This window comes from Pteropus medius, unplaced genomic scaffold, assembly GCF_902729225.1.
Source record: "Pteropus medius unplaced genomic scaffold, Ma_sr-lr_union100, whole genome shotgun sequence".
Lineage (NCBI taxonomy): Eukaryota > Metazoa > Chordata > Mammalia > Chiroptera > Pteropodidae > Pteropus > Pteropus medius.
In genome coordinates this window covers 2784810-2801878 of record NW_024350927.1, presented here as the reverse complement: position 1 = coordinate 2801878, position 17069 = coordinate 2784810, and the positions used below count along the sequence as shown (strand labels likewise).

Below are 17069 nucleotides of genomic sequence, written 5' to 3'. Positions count from 1 at the left end.
GGACCTCCAAACGTGGCAGCCTCAGTGGCCGGCTCAAAACAACTACCCAGAGTTGGAGCCAAGCCGAAGAGTGAGTGGCCTTATTCAGGCACAGTCACAACACAGCCATGGCCAGGCTGATGGCAGAGGAGCCCCGTGGGAGAACCAGGCCACTGTGCTCCCGGACACCGGGTCTCGCCTGTGTTGGAAGTGGTATCTGGGGTCCGTCCCCAGCCCTCAGCACCTGGTGCTCTGGGTCAGCGGAAGCTCTGGTCCACTTGAGTCTCCTTGTGTCCTGCTTGGGACGTGGCAGGAGCAACATGAAGTGGCCGTGGACACAGTTCCCGGAGCCCAAGGCAGTTTGGCAAGAACTGCAGTCATTTTGCTGTCGGCTGTGAGATCACCAGGGCCGACGCTCGGGGCCCTGGGGGATGAGAGCACAAGAGAAACTAGCCTGTCCTGTCCCACCAAGGTGGGGCCAGGGGAGACTCGGGCATGGGACACAAGAAATAGTGGGCACTGCTCAGTGATGGCCACAGAGCAGGTCCCCTCTGTTCCCTAGGCTGTCCACCTTGATGGAGTCATTCATCTGAGAGTCAGCCGGTCAGTATTTACTGAGCATTTACTACGTACCAGGTACTAGGCCGGAAGCTGGGGACACAGTAGTAAACGAGGCGGGCCAATCACTGTCCCCAAGGAGCTTATGTTTCTAGTTGGGGGTGGACATAAAAATAGGGAAGTAAATCCAGTCATCCTTCACTTACCTTTGACCCAGCTGAGGGAAATACTCTGCTCTCACCTGCAAACATGCAGATTGGGGCTTGTTTGCCACCATCTCACTGACGTGAATGGACTGGTTTTCCCCAGTTGAGAGAATTGCTTCTCGCTCCTTTGGTTCAATGGAGTTGAGCTCGGTTCTATGGGACGCAGTAGTAACTGGCACAGCGTTGACCCAGATCAGGCTCGCCAAACCATCCTCGAACACGCCAGCTCCGATCAGCCAGTGAGGGCATCTGCCTCCGCATCCGAGACAGAGCTGGCAAACCCGCATTTGCCTCCCGTGCTGTGGCAGACATCCCCAGCCGATCAGGTTCCGCCGGAGCCTGGTTGATCAGTCATGTCTGCGTGGCCACGGAACTGGAAAATTGGAACCTGTGTTCCCGATATTCGCCTTTCCCGCCCCAGGCAGGTGGGGAAGGTGATGCCGCCTTACGCTCTGGGCTGCACGCAGAGGAGCTGTGGGGGTTTGGGAGCGATCATGGGCCTGAACATCAGAGAACAGGGATCCACTGCCAGTTCTGCCCTCGTCGGGTGTGTGTGCCGGTCGACCCGCTTCACCTGGAGAGGAACTAGGGAGTTTCAGTTCGGAAGGCACAGCTGCCCTGGGTCAGACCCCGGGCCACCCAGCCACGTCCGTGGCCGACCAGGCCTGGCTCTGCCGGTGTTCTCAGGTCGCTGCCGCTTGTCCAAGTGCTTGGTTGGCTTTTCGTTCTTACCTGAGTGCTACCTGATGGGGTAAGAGCTTGCTTATTATTATTCTTTGTAAAGTAAGTGGAGCTCTAACCTATTCTGAACTCACCTTGCTCAGCTTTCAAACAGGAGGAAACAAAATTAACCAGTGTATGCCCATCCCGGAGCCATTAGTGGTTGTTTAACTTGCTTCCCTGGGCTGGGCCTTCCTCCGTGCCCTGGGCTGCCTCTCCAGGCCCTTTTCTTAGGTTCCAGCCTGTCGGTTGAGTCAGTCTGCATTTTCTGAGGCCCCCTAGGGCCTGATCTCAGGCCTGGGAGCCCTGGGGCGTAAGAAGACAGGAAGAAATGATAACATTTAATGAGCACCTGCTGCATTCGGGTCTTGGGTAATGTCACATAGAACCATAACAGCTGGGGAAACTTGCTCCGAGGAGTTGCATGCAGTGTCTGAGGCCCTCCAGCTGGCAACAGGCTAAGGCTGGACTGGAACCCAAGGCTCTGCACACGTGAAGCTGCCTCTCTGAGGCTCTCTTCTCCCCAAATGCTTAAGGTTTACACCTGCTTGTTCACTCAGGATGCGGCAGTCTATTCTGTATAGGGCAGAAATAATTATACTTTTAAGTCCCTGTTCTACAGATGAGGAAACTGAGGCTTAAACTTTGACAGGCAGACTCCAAAGCCAGTGCTTTTAACCCAGTTCTGTTGGGCCTAAGAATCAAGAGACCTGGGCCAACTCACTGTGTGATACTGGAATCCTCCTTCTCTCTCTGGGCCTCAGTTTCCTCATCTGCAAAGGGAAGTTGAGCAGGAAGAACATTTTGGTTGGTTTTTTTTTCAGAATGGTTTGCTAGGCCCTTCTGGTTCCCACCTGCCCACCCGCTTCTTTCCCAGAATCTGTAGATGCTGAAGGCGCAACTGGTCAGGACTATTGGCCAGAAAAGGGAAAAGGGCGCCCCCTGCTGGCAGTGGCTGAGATCGTCACACAGGCTGAGGTCTGTCCCTCCCCAGCTGTGAGTCCAGGTTTGTCTGGGGTCCATCAGGCTGGAAATTTTTACAGGGGCTGTTAGCCTTGGACCATCCAGAACCAGACTCACAGTCTTCTGGACTCAGACTAGTGGGAAAGTTGACCATGTGGAATGAGACCATCTGCGGCTGGCCGAGGAGCCTACAAGCGAGAAGGGGTGGCTGGTGAAAGATTCTCTAGGAGCTGCACGCACACGCACGCACTTACAGACACGCACACACACACACACACACCCTCCTCTCAGCAGCCGCCGAGCAGTCATGGGGTGTGCACGAGAATGCCTAGCCTCCTTCACTGGAACCTTCCGAAAGCGCCTTGGGGCTGTTCAGCAGCTGCAGGAACAGCGTCTCGCAGTGGCAGTAACCGGACCATCCACTGGTTTTGCGGATCTATGCAGGTTCTGCTGTGCACAACAGTGCACTTTCACCGGCTTAAAGAGAGGGAGCGTGAGAGGTTCAAGGTCAGAGTCAGGGGTACAAGTCTGAAGTCCACTGCTGGAGCCACATGGGTCCCGGTGAGCAAGGTAGCCCATGGAGCCTCCCTTTCCTCCTCCGTAAAGCAGATGCAGCCCCACTCTGAGCAGAGGCTCCGAGGACCAGGTGAGGCCAGCCAGGCTGTGACAATTTTGGAGGCAGCAGAGCAGCGGGGTAGCAGGGTGGGTGGGTGCTGGGGCCAGGTGGGTGCTGCCACTCGGTACTTGGCCAGGTTCCTTAATCTCCCTGGTTGCCCACTTCCTTGTCTCTAATGTGGAAACGACTTCATAAGGTGGTTGTAAGAATTAAGTGACAAAAACCCGGAAGGGGCTTAGAACAGTGCCAGGCACGTGGGAATCATTTTGCTATCTAGGAAGTTGAGGCCCAGGAATGTCAGTGACTTGCTCAAGGTCTCAGAGCAGGGGCAGAATCCAGAACCTCTGAGCCCAGACCGACGCCCGCCCTGCCTCACTGTGTGGTGTTGGTCACAGCCACGGACGCAGCAGTGTTAGTGAGTGGTGGCGGTGAAATAATCTCCTAGGACCTCAGAAGCCAAAAGGAGCTCAGAGAATCCAGCACCCTCATGCCAGGGGGAAACTGAGGCACAGAGAGGGGAAAGCTGAGCGCCTGGTCCGTCACTCCCCAGCAAGGTTCTCGCTGCGTACGCCGCCTCGGGGGGTGAGGAGGGAGCCCCGTGAAACCCCTGCTCCCCAGGGCCCAGCCCCAGAAGCTCAGAATTCCTCTGTCCTGTTCTCTTCACCTGTCACATGTCAGCTGTGGCCTCCTCGCCTGGGCCTTGGAGATGAGGGTCTGTTTTGCTCAAGGGGAGACTAGCGGGGTCACTGTGTAAAGAGCTTTCTTCTCTCTCTGGTCCCCACCTGCCAGGAGTCACTTTGGCAGAACTTCACCGCGCTGGCACCGCCCCACACTGCCCAACATCTGGGTTACTGGTCTGCCACGGAAAGGCCCACCTCAGCAGCAGGAGAGTGACGTCTCTAAAGAGGCACCGTCGCGGTGGGGCCGCGGCTGGGCCCCTGGTTCCACCGTCCACCTCATGCATGCGGCCTCCTCTGAGTTAGAAAAATTAGTCCCTCACCACGTCCCCTCCCTCCCACCCACATTCCAAGGAGCCTGCCGGTCTCCTCCCGTGACCCCGCCGGGCCCCCCAGGCATGCCATCGCCCGTCACCATGGCAGTGGTTCCACTGGCCTGGCCGCTGGAATGGGACACGCCTGGGCAGAGCCGATGGCGGGGAAGGTGAACCAGCTGCTGGGGGGCTTCCGGCCGAGGCAGAGGGGACGGTCATGCCTCGCAGGCCTCAGCTCGTGTGAGGAAGGTCTGGAGAACGTCAGAACAGGGTTTTGAAGGAGAAATAAAAGCATACTTATGATGAAGGAAGGGAGAAAGGAAGCATCCACAGCAATGTTCCGCTGCATGTGCAGGTGGGTCAAGGGCAGTGTGTGTGTGTGTGTGTGTGTGTGTGTGGCCTGAATTATTCTTCCGGGTCTGTCCCGGTAACCTTGTTTTCCTAAGGAGTTACAGTGCCATTGTCCCCCTTGAGGGAGCCACAGTCCGATGGGGGCACCGTAGCACGTTGGTGTTTGGGAGCACTCAGGCTCAATGGGGACACACACACCCACGCTCCCACCTCGGCCGGTGCAGGGGTCCCCAGATGCTCCCAGGCCCTGCTCCTCCGCGTGGGGTACCTGGAGCGGGTCGTGGACGTGTGGCTCCTGAACAGCCGGTCAGCTGCACAGCGGCTTCTTGTTCACGCCATGGTTCCAGGCGCCGTACCTTCGTTTGTGGGGGCTCTTCACTCGGCATTCATTCCCAGACGTTCAGCTTTCATGTTTTCTGTCCTCGGCCTGGCAGCATCCAGCCCAGCTGAGCAGAGCGGGGACCCCAGAGGAGAGGTCGTTTGAAGGAACCATGAAGTGCAAGGCCTTTCGTGGTGGGCTGATGGCACTTCTCACAGCCCAGCTTGATGTGTCGATTTGGAATGCACTGGGCTGCACGTAACGAGAAGTCCACAAACAGTGGGGCTTATTTTTCTCCTATTTTAAGGAATTTTGGCCTAGGTGGTGCCATCAGCGATCCAGGCTCCTCTCGTCTGTCTTTCTGCTCCCCATTTTCAGCTTGTGTCTTCCTCCTTGTGCTTGCAACATGGCTGCTGTGCCTCAGGATGTCACATCCATGTTCCAGCACGAAAATGGAAGGGCAAAAGGCGAGTGTACTGTGACCTTTTTCTATAAAGAAAACAGCAGATTTCTTTGTGGCCTTCTGTGTGCATCTTGGTGGCCACAACTGTGACACATGCCCAGTCTAGCTACAGGGGAGCTTGGGGAGTTGAGTGTTTTAACTGGGCACAAGCAAAATTGAGGTTCTCTTGGTAAAGAGGAGGGTGAATGGAAACCAGTATCATCCGTGTGTGAACGGGTTCGTCGCCTCGAACAGGTCGTCCACCACCCGAAAGGCAGGGGCCGTGTCTTGTTCGTCCCTGTTCCCCTCACAGCAGCAGGCATGGCGCCCGGCACATGGAGTGCTGAACTGAACAGTTTTAGGGGAGCTCTCACTCTGCTCTTAGGGAGGAGCTACTGATCTGAAGGCAGAGGTCCAGCCCTTGCTCTCAGGGAGCCCCTGGTCAGATGGGGAGGCACAGCCCCCCACCCCCTACTGAGGCCGCCAGCACGGACGTGTGCACATGTGCAGCCCCGTACTGCTGGACAGAACGGTGGCACGCAGCTTCTCCAGCACGCGCTCCGAACGTGGAGCAGCGGAGGCCAGCAGGAGGCCGCAACATCCCCCGCTCCAGGGCCATTTGGCCAAAGTGAGGAGAGGCCCCGCAATGCCTCCCAGAGCTCCAGCTGCCAAGAGCAAAGCCTGGAGTTTGGTTCTCATCCAGGTAGGTCTAGAGGAAGCAAATGGCAGCCCAAGGGGGTTTCATTCCCAGCCGAAGGGCAGAAGTGTGACTCTCCATGGAGTCCCGGAGGCCTGCTCAGCGGCAGCTTCCCTCCACTGGGGCAGAGGGCCCGCCCGAGGTTCCCCTGGTCACTGTGGTCGAGTCAGCGGCCTCCCTAGGAGCCATCTCCCTGGGCCTCACTTCCCTCGCATTCCCGGGCCCCACTAGTCTGAAACGTCCCTAACACTGAGTTAGGTGCCAGCTCCGCCGGCTCCTGCCGCTGTGGCTTCAGTTGCCTCTTCTGTAAAACGGGATGATGGGTATACCCACCCACGCACCCACCTGTCACGGGAACACAGCTGGGACGGAAGGAGAGAGGGCAAGTGGATGTCTGCTTCCTCAGTGACCGCTGGGCCCCTGTCCTTCCGTAAGATTCCTTCTGACCAGATTCCATCTTAAGGTGTTGGGTTTTCTTAAAATGGTGTTCACTGGTAACATGGCCACACCATGTTAGGCTGCAGGGCCCCAAACTAGCCCAGCTCTGCCCCCTCTCCCTCCTGCCCCGAACCCAGGGCCCCATGGGGCCATCCCCTGCCTGACAAGGGAGAGAAGCAAATGAGTCCCCCCTCCATGGGCTCTTCTGCCCTGGCCCTTTGAGGTTCCAGCCCAGCAGGCCTGGAATTCTGGCCACGGTGACCTAAGTTGCTGCTCCGCCAAGCTGGCCATGAAGAGTTCAAGTCCAACTCTGGGAGCCAGGAAGCTCAAAGCTGGAGTTTAAAGAGCCGCCCTAGACCCCAGAACCCCACTGCGTGGGTCTCTGCATGGCTCCTCACACATGATGACATGGCCCCAGATGATGTGCCTCCGCCCCGCTCTACCCGGGACAGGAGGAAGGGGAGGGCAAAGTGCGGGGGGATGGGGGCGCCCCCGCACCAACCCCGGGGGTCTGGCAGGATGTCAGCTGCTGTTGGGCACTGGGCCACGCTTCCTCATATTGTCAGGCTGTTTGCAGAGTTGGACATCCAGGACAAGATGAGGTAGCCCAGCCGTCACCTGCCCCGTGTCACTGCCCTCGGCTACCTTCAGGTGTCGGGGGCTTCGCTGCAGAGACAGCGCAACGTAGAGTCTGGAAAGGCAGTGGAGCCCACCCTGCTGCTGGAGCCTCCTGCACGAGCCTGGGCTTGTCAGCTTCGCTCCGACTGCCAGAAACAGTGTCCTGAGGGTCTGGAGGGAGCAAAAGTCACGCGGCCGTCCCAGGAGGCTGCTTGGAGCGCGTGGCACCGTGTGTGTAACACTCGATTGAATGCTAATTCACCTGGCATGTGATTCTCCCAGTTACAATGCATAATTCAGTGGTTTTATTATGCTCACAAAGTTGTGTGTCCATCATCGCAGTCTATATTAGAACATTTCATCACTTTTCAAAAAGGAACTCCAAGCCCAAAGCACCCACTTCTCCATCCCCAGCCCCCACCCCTCCCACTACCCCCAGCCCTAGGCAACCACTAATCTACTTTCCATCTCATAGAGTTTCCTATTCTGGACATTTCATAGAGATAGAGTCATACGCTATGTGGCCTTTTGCGACTGGCTTATTCATCTTAGCATATCTTCACGGTTTATTCATATCGTAGCATGAATCATTACTTTTATTGTCAAATAATATTCCATTGTATGGATATGCTACATTTTTTAGATTTATTCGTCAGTTGGTGTCCATTGAGTTGTTTCACCTTTTGGCTACTGTGATTAATGCTGCTCTAAACATTTGTCCACACGTTTTTGTGTGGACGTACATTTTTATTTCTCTTGGGTACGTGCCTAGGAGTGGAATTGCTGGGTCGTATGGGGAGCTACGTTTCATCACTTGAGCTGCTTCCCACAGCGGCTGCTCCGTGTTCTGTGCCCGCCAGCGCTGTGTGAAGGTTCCAGTTTCTCCACATCCATGTCGACACCTGGCGCTGTCTTTTTTAATTGACCCATTGTAGTGAGTTTTGATTTTGATTTGCGTTTCCCTGCTGACTGCTGATGTCAGGCACCTTTTCATGGGCTCGTTGGCCGTTTCCTGGAGAGGCACCTATCCAGATCCTTTGCCCATTTCTTAAATTGGGTTATTTGTCCTTTTTATGATTGAGCTGTAAGAGTTCTTTATATAGTCCAGATAGAAGCTCCTTATCAAATCTGTGATTTGCAAACATTTTCTCCCATTCCCTGGCTTGTCTTTTTATTTGCTTGATGCTGTCCTTTGAAGCACAAAAGTCTTTAATTTTAATGAAGTTTAATTTATCCATTTTTCTTCCATTGCTCATGCTTTTGGTGTCATACCTTGCTTCGTGATTTTAATCTAGTGCTTTTCACTGTGGCGGCCGTGGGGCAGATGACGGGCTGGGAAGTCTGGTGGGCTCTAGTGGGCTCATTTCAGCAGAGACAAGTGTTAAGGACCCGTCGGCTTCCTGGGCCGTGGGGGTCACAGGATCACCAGGCCTCTAGTTTTTTCGTACTGGGGACCTAGCCACTTTAGGGCCGGGATAGACATTTAATCGAGGACTTCGTTTAATGACGGACTTACTCCCCTGGTTGGATCAATAAAACTGAGAGGCTGAGAATAGGGACTCTGGAGCCAGACGGGCCTGGGTTCGAATCCTGGGAATGCCCCTGAGTCACATGGGAGCTTGGGAGAGAAATGTCATCTCTTTGAATGAACCCTGTCTCCTCATGTGTTGAAGGAGTAGGAATAAGATCCCTTCCCGGCATTCGGGGCTGGCAGAAAGCTAGGACCCCGGGAACTAACGCGCCCCTCTGCCCGCAGCCATGAAAGCCGACCGGAAGCGCCTGAAGGGGGAGAAGACCGACCTGGTGAGCCAGATGCAGCAGCTGTACGCCACGCTGGAGAGCCGCGAGGAGCAGCTCCGCGACTTCATCCGCAACTACGAGCAGCACCGCAAGGTCAGGCCCCTCTCGCCTGCCCTCTCCCACCCCGCACAGACACCAGCTCTCGCCCTGCCCCGCCTCCCCACTCACGGTCTGACCTCAAATCCCAGAACACAGATGCGTGGCTCGCTCAGGGAGCCCTCCGACGCGTCCCGCTCGGCCCGGCCTGGGCACAGCTCCTAGTTGGGGGACCCCGTGGCCTCTGGGCAAACAAGCCTGGACAGGATAGCCGAGTCAGCGACAGTGTAGCCTCTGGATTCTGGCTGTCTTGGGTTCAGATGCGGCCTCCCCGTGCGTGTGTGTGTGTGTGTGTGTGTGTCCTAGGACATCTCAACATCTCAACTTGTCAGAGCCTCGGTTTCCTCATCGGCTAAGCAGTGATCATGGTGCAGACCTTGTAGAGCTGTGACGAGGACTGCATGTGACAGCGAATGCAGAGCACCAAGCACAGTGCCTAGTGCAAAGTAATTGCTCAGTAAATGCCAGCTGTGCCTCATTAATAATGCCACAGTAAACACATGAAGAGAGCTGGGGAGACAGCAGGAAATTCTGCCTGCAGGAGAGAGTCTTGGAAGGTTTCACGGAGGAGGTGACATATGAGTTGGGCTCTGTGGGATGAGTAGGCGTTTATGGTCAGATGCCTGGGGAATTCAGTTCAGCAAATGTCTATGTGGTGTGTGTGGACATGCCAAAGCAGGTACCAAAACTTAAGGAAAAGAAAAGTCAGTCCCCCCCGGCCAAGGAAGGCTTCGCGAGCTGCCATATCTGCAGGGAGAGAGTCGTAACCTTCCGGTGTGCAGGGCAGAAAAACTGTGGAAAACTGCTCAGGTCATGACACCATATGTCAAGGACTGTGACCAAGAATTGCATGTACTCGGGAGAAAATGGAGACAGAAGGTTCGTTCAGCTTTTTTGGCCACAGGAGTTTTGATAAGTCCTTCGAACCGTTGGTGGTGGCAGGCCAGTTACATGAGTGCATTTGTATGTGTTGCCTGTGAGTTGAGAGGCCAAGCGTCAGAGACAAGATTTGAATTTAAATGCTTCATCTCTCCAGTCCACTCTGGTCTTCACAAGCGACCCTCCCTGTCACCTCCCAGACAGGCAGCTCTCTCCTCTCCGTGATGGAAACAGCCCTAGGAGTGCTCCCTGGGCCAGACCACCCGCGGCCTCTGGCTTGCTGTGCTCCCACAGCCCTCTGGAGCTCTCGCCTGCCCTGGGCGCCAGCCCCAAGCCCCAGGGTCCCAGCCTCCCTGATCAGCAGGTCCCTGGCTTCTGCCGCCTGCGTCCTTCACAGTAGGTGAGCAGGGACCCTTTGGAGTCAGCCTCCCCAGGCCTGTGGCTTGTGGATAGGGTGTGGCAATGAGTTGAAAATCTGTGGAAGCAGAGGAAGAAAAGAAACTGCCACTGCCTGTTTTCTTGGTCCTCTCCCAGGTCTCAGACTTCTCACTGTGTCCTCACGTGGCGGAAGGGGCGAAGGAGCTCTCTGGGGTCACGTTATAAGGGCACTGATCCCATTCATGAGGGCTCCGCCCTCGCGACCATCACCTCCCGAAGGTCCCGCCCCCTAACAGCAGCGCATTGGGTGCTAAGATTCCAACGTGAATTTTGGCTAGACACAAACATTCAGACTAGAATCATGTGCCACACAAACGTTTCAGTCAATGACAGACTGCCTATATGACAGTGGTCCCATAAGATTATTATAAGCTGAAAAATTCCTATTGCCTGGTGACATCATAGCCCATGACTTTGGAGGATTTGCCAAGGATGAAGAGGTTGCAGAAACCACCAGGGCTGTGGCTGAGATGACAAACAACTTTAACCAGAGCGTGGACACGGATGACATTGAAGAGCTCCTAGATGACATTGAGGTAGCTCCTGAGGAAGTGGCCGATAAGGTGCTAGAGCTGGAATGGGAATAAGTTGCTAAAGAAGAGGCAAGAGAAAAGGAAACCGCAGGAGAAGAAGAAGAAGAAGAATCCCCAAGAAAATTCACCGTGAAAGGTTTAGCAGAAGCTTTTGCTGACCTCAGTAAGCTCCTCAAAAAGTTTGAACACAGGGACCCCAACACCGAAAGATTTTCATTAATAGAGAGAGAGGATCTTGGTGTATTATCTGCTTACAAGCAAATATGATGAAAAAAAAGAAAGAAACCAAGCAAGCAACCATGGAAATATTTCTGAAAAGAGTGACAGACACCTCCTCAAGAAATGCCTCAGGCAGGTCTTTCAGGAGGTGTTCCAGAAGAAAGCATTGTCATAGGCCGTAGGAGGTGACAGCTCCATGCGTGTCATTGCCCCTGAAGACCTTCCAGTGGGACAAGATGCGGAGGTGGGAGACAGTGATACTGATGATCCCTGTGTAGGCCTCGGCTAATGTGTGTTTTTGCGTTTTAGTTTTTTTAAAAAAATAAAGTTTAAAAAGTAAAAAACGTTTTAATATTTTTAAATAGAAAAGAGCTTCTAGAGCAAGGATATAAAGAAAAAATCTTCGTACAGCTGTACAATGTGTGTTTTAAGCTAGGTGTTATTACAAAAGAGCCACGTTTTGAAAAATTGAAACCTTTCTACAGTACAGCAAAATCGTGAGCGAACGTTAGTTTATTAAAGAAGAAAGAAGATATCTTTGTTATAGACTTAGTGTGTCCTAAGTGGACAGCGTTTATAACGTCTTCAGTGGCGTACGGTGACATCCCAGGCCTTCACACCCACTCACCCTCACTCACGACTCCCCCAGAGCAACTTCCAGTCCTACCAGCTCCTTTCACGGTGAGTGCCCTGTGCAGGTAGCTCCTGAGCTTATAGAGCTTTTCCATGTTTGATGTGTTTAGATACACAAGTACTTACCGTTGTGTGACAGTTGTCTACAGCATTAAGTACAGTGACACGCTGTACGGGCTTGTAGCCAGGAGCAGCAGGCTGGACCATACAGCCTAGGTGTGCAGTAGCCTGTCCCACATGGGTTGGTGTGAGTGCGCTCTGTGGTGTTCACACAACGTAGTCACCTAATGACACATTTCTCAGAACGTACCCCGTCACTAAGCGACACGTGACTGGATGGCACACCTGCCTCTCCCGGTCCACCTCTCTCCTTTCTCCTTCCCCAGCTGGAGCAGCCTGCGAGGCGTGATGTTCCCTGTCATCTCCATGTTACAGAGGCAAAAACTGAGACCTAATTGAAGTCACCGATGGCAGAGGGTCACAGAGTTAGGGAAAAGGGGCAGCAGGATGCAGACCCAGGTGGTCCTGCCCCAGAGCCCACTCACGTCACTGCTGGCCCGGGCTGGCCTCCCACGCACTGCTTAGTACGTGTTCAGGCCAACAAGTGAGTTACTTCTGCATGGTGCTGTTTAGAGGGCAAACCCAGCAGACCATAGGGAAGAGGCCATGGCGTCCTCGTGGCTCACGGGTGTGGAATGCTGGGCATTTTAGTGGCACTGTGACCCACCTGGGGTTCAATAGCAAGCACTTCTGTGTGTCTCTTAATGGGCCGTCAGATTTGTTTTTATAATTGTGCTCCTGCTTGGGAATAAAATTACCTTGGAGAGCCCCCGTCCCCAGCCATTCTTTTTTAAGTCACGGGTAGCTGGGGGCATCCCCTAAGTCCAGGCAGCAGTGCGGGGGAGGGGGGAGGGGTGAAGCTGCTAAATAATCGGAAGCCTCGTGGCTGCAGGAGCCATGGGCAGCCATCCATGGCCACAGCAGAGCAGCATGTGTCACCCTTACAGAATGGCTTCACAAAACCCTTCAGATTCATTCAGAAAAATGGAATTTGGGAAAGACTTATCTTTAGAAAATTACTTACTATCTTAAACTTTGTTGTTATGTGAAGAGAACCACTCCTGTGTAACAGTTTTTCTTTGCCGGGTCCAACCCCATTTGACAGATGCAGGGACCGAGGTTCTGAAGGGTCTAGTGACTGACCCAAGGCCGCATATTGAGAGCTGGTTTGGAGAAGCTAAAACCACAACGCCTGATTTTATTCTGTCTCCTCTAAGATCTTAGAATTAGTTTTAAAAATTTGACTCGCATTTTTTGTGTGTGTGTGTGTGCAAGATAAATGTCCCATGAACAGGATTCGTGGAACCCTCAGGTGTGGGCCTCACCTGGAGCAGGTAGCGGGATCCCAGTTCTCTGAGCAACAGGGTACTGGGTGGGAAGGGGGTTCAGCACAGGCTGCCAAGAAATGAGGGGTCGGGCTGCCTGGGAAGCTGTGCCAAATGCGTATTCCCTGTCACACGGGTGCAGATTGGAGGGACATTTGGGGACTCTCCATGAATCCAGCAGAGAAAGTTCTCACAGCAAGCCAGGCGGCCAGGCTGGGGACCGAGGGCTGGACATAAGGCTCTTTTCGGAGGTGAGGCCACCAACAGGCCACCTTCATCCTGCCGGCCCTGTGTCCCCCTACAGCCCCCCTTCCCTCTTCTGTCCCGATGAGCCCCGTGTGCCAGCAGGCGAGAGGGACCTCAGCTCCCAGATTGGTATCCAAGGCCCGCACAGTTGGGCCGGATCTTACCCTCATGATCCCAGCCACCTCTGTCCCCCAGCAGGTTCTAGCCTCCTCGGTGGGTCTCCTTCCGGTTCCTTTCCTGCCTATGTTGCAAGCAAGGACTAAGACCTCCCCTGCACTGTCTATGGGGCCGAGGGACTTATTCCGCCTCATAGGTGGTTATGAGGTTTAAATGTCACAATTCACCTAAACCCTCAGCACTGAACTTGACCTGTGTACAGAATATTCGTGACAGTTGCTATAGAGCCTGCTCTGCTGCCAGGCCATGTGGTCATGGGAGGGGCCGTCAGAGTCTCCACCAAGGCTGAAAGCTCCTACCAGCCTTCCCCCACAGCCTAGAACCCTCCGTCTGCTCATGACCAGCAGAGCCAGTGACTGCAAAGAGATGTAGAGACAAAAATGATCCGAGGGTCCTAGGGGGCCTTCCCCCTAATTCAGGGATGTTTTGTAAGCAGCCTCTTATACACCAATCAGTTCTAAGGAACGGTCCTTATCCAGTGGTTCAGTTCCACAGATTTCGTTTTCTGGGTCCTTCCTGTCGTTTTCTGAGCTTGCTGCTAGGCGCTGGGGGCAGATGCCCAGCTCATGGCTCAGCCCTGGAGAAGGAGCTCCCCATCCATGTGGGTGCTGGAAAGAGCTGAGTTGTCCGTGGTGTGACCCAGGGGACTGTGCCTGTCACCTGTTGCCCTGACTCCACTGAACCCAGCTCCAAAGAGAAAGGAACAATAACCGGGGGTGGATGAAGGTGGCCTGTTGGTGGCCTCACCTCCGAAGAGAGCCTTATGTCCAGCCCTTGGTCCCCAGCCCGGCCGCCTGGCTCACCTGAGACTTGGTAATGGTGCCATCTGTCACTTTGCATCTTGCGTTGCCAGTTCCTCCTGACCATCACCCTGAGGTGCGGTATTGTCGCCGTCTCACAAAGGAAGTGGTCGAGGTTTGGGGGAGTTGAGTCACTTGGCCGCTGTCCTGCAGCTTGCGATGGACGGACCTGCATCTCACCCCCAGGCATCCTGACCCGAGCGTGGGTACCAGCGGCATGTCCTCAAAGGAGTCATCCCCCACCCCACCTCCTCTGGACTACACTGAGAAGCCAAAGGCTGGTGACAGAAAGCATGTCCTCCCCCCACCCAAGTTGCCAGAGCGGCCATACAGTGGCCTTCACCGGGCGTCACGGCAGCTGCGATGCACATTTATCCTGCAGCGCAGGTCGGCTGCTATTTGCCAGACTGCTGTCCCGGGGCCCGGGCGTGTGCCGATGGACGAACGTGGCACGTCCCGGCTCTCAGAGCGCGTGGTATGGTGCTCCACTGTAAGCTCCACGGGAGCCGGGGTTTTTGTCTGGTTTGTGCCTGCTGATGGCATCTGTGAATACTGGCTGAGTGATCCATGTCAGATACCGATATGAAAATCGCGTTGGAGAGAATCCAGGGCCCGTCTCTGAGATGGGTGACATTTGAGCATGGACCTGAGTGAAGGGAGTGCCTGCTGTGTGCCCGGCACCATGCTGAGCTCTCGACATGATCGTGTCATTCAGTTCTCACCCTAACATGCGTGTGCTATGATCCCCATGTTACAGATGAGGAAACCGAGGCACGATCGTCATTGCAGCTCATCCTTGCAAAGCCAGGATTCAACCCAGACTCTCTCTCCCTGGAACCTAAGCCATAGCTTCTGTTCTGTGACAGCCACAGAGAGAGGGCCAGGTGTCTCCCTCAACTTCCTAGTCCCTGGCCATCTGGAAGTCAGGCCTTTGGCGACAGGGTTGTTAATGAGGCAGGTGGCCACCTGTCTCTATGGTCCCAGGCCACATGGAGACCTAGAGTTTGGCTCTGGTGACAGTGGTTTGTTGGGTAACTGGACAGAGCCCCCTGCTGGAACCTTTCTCCTTGGGGAAGGACACCTGCTATTCGGAAACTTGGCTCTTGCCAACAGAGGTCATGCCCCCTGATTGAGCCATCTGCTCCTTGCCTGCTGGCTTTGCACCAGAAAGGCACAGCTGGAGCCCTGGGCCCTTCCCTCAGCATCATGCAGAAAACAGCACGTGCAGGACAACTGGCCGAGAGCAGGGACCTGGGTGACTGGCAGGGGATTGTGCTGCATTCAGCTAGCTGAGGGGTTCAGCCTGTGTCGTCATCGGCGGTGACCTTGTGGAGTGGGGCAGGAACCATGGCAGCCAAGGCGATTGGGCTGCAGCCATCTCCTCTGTCCCTGTTCTCCTGTGACAGACATGTTGCCTAAGGACAGAACAGCCCAAACCCGCTAGTGACCCTCACATTGGTCAGACCCTTTGAGCATCTTCCTCACATGAAGTCAATCTTTATATTAATTCTTTGAAAAAAATAGTATTGACCCCATCCCCCATTTTAAATATAGAGAAACCCACGATGTGCATTTAAATGCTCATTCATTCCTTGAAACATGTTTGAAACATGAGCATCTACTAATGTTTTGTCTCTGTTCCAGTCTCCCAGGTAGTTGGTGGCACAGCCAGGATTCAAACCCAGGACTTGACTCACTCCACAGCCTGAGCTCCTAGCCGCGTGCTGTAGGGCCTCCCTTGTCTTCCTGTGTCGGGGGTCAGGGGCTCTCGGGGGTATCTCTGGCCAGGAGGAAGCCCCTGCACCCCTGGTGGTAACACCACCTCCCACTTCAAGATTTCTACTGCTTCACTCCCACCACTCCCCCCCATAGTAACGTACCGCACTCTCCCCTGCAGGAGAGCGAGGATGCTGTCAAAGCTCTGGCCAAGGAGAAGGACCTTCTGGAGCGTGAGAAGTGGGAGCTGCGGCGCCAAGCCAAGGAGGCCACGGACCACGCCACGGCACTGCGTTCCCAGCTGGACCTCAAGGACAACCGGATGAAGGAGCTGGAGGCCGAGCTGGCCATGGTGAGACCCCCTCCCCACCCTGCCTTCGCCCACCCGGGGCGGCCGCCGCATCTTCTGGAAGCGACGTGCTGGGAGACAGGGGGATGGCATTGGTTCATCCAGCAGTCCTGGAGTGGAGTGGAGTCCAGTCGGGCAGAGCAGGGCCCCAGAGTGGGCGGGATCGGGGCAGGGTCTGTGATGATCAGTCATCTTCATTGCACATCAGCCCCTGAGCCTGGAGCAGCCTTCTCCCCCACCTGCCTGGGGCCTGGGGTGTGCAGGTCCTGGGAGACCATCTACTCTTCCACATTCCACTGGCTACTAAAAAAAAAAAAAGCTTGTTTTTATTTAAAACATGTATATTTGTTTAGGAAAACATTTGGGAGAAAATACACCAAAAAATTTACATGGTTATATTTGGGTACTGTGATTACAAGTGACTTTTATGTCCTTTATTCCTCCCTATTTTCATCTGTAGTGAAAATGTCTAACTTGGGTCGTCATGAAAAAAAATGGTTACTTTTTTCTAATCCAAAACAAACTTTCAAAATACTTCCAAATGCTGTGTTTTCCACAGAGGCGCACAGCCCACAGGTAGTGACCAAGAGCCCAGGTATGTCTGGGCCCGGCGAGAAAACTGAGGTCCAGAGCCCTGCGATTCTGTTCTGCCTGCTCCTGTGTGACCTGGGGCCACTCACTGAGCCGCTCTGGGCTTCAGCGCCCTGTATCTGGAACCGGGGTGGGGTGGGCGTGAGGGTCTTTATGCCACCTTGCCTGCCTCTCTAGGTGGCTGGGAAGCTCGAGGGAGCTCAGGGCTGAAAGGGCCTGTGAAACAGGGGCCCGGAGTTCAGTGTCACCAGCCGGGTTGGAGACTGCGCGGGGACCCCCACCCCCCCGAGAGGCCAGGAGGCCTCTGTG

General features: G+C 54.7%; 1 protein-coding gene across 3 annotated transcripts in view; it reads left to right on the top strand.

The window, feature by feature from the left end:
- Positions 1–17069, top strand: part of LOC120585789 (kazrin) — a 102060-nt gene that overhangs the window by 71701 nt on the left and 13290 nt on the right. For all 3 annotated transcript variants that reach the window (XM_039842159.1, XM_039842158.1, XM_039842160.1), the window contains exons 3-4: positions 8655–8791; positions 16002–16172. In XM_039842159.1, the coding sequence (XP_039698093.1) occupies positions 8655–8791; positions 16002–16172 (308 nt within the window). The remainder of the gene's footprint in view (positions 1–8654; positions 8792–16001; positions 16173–17069) is intronic.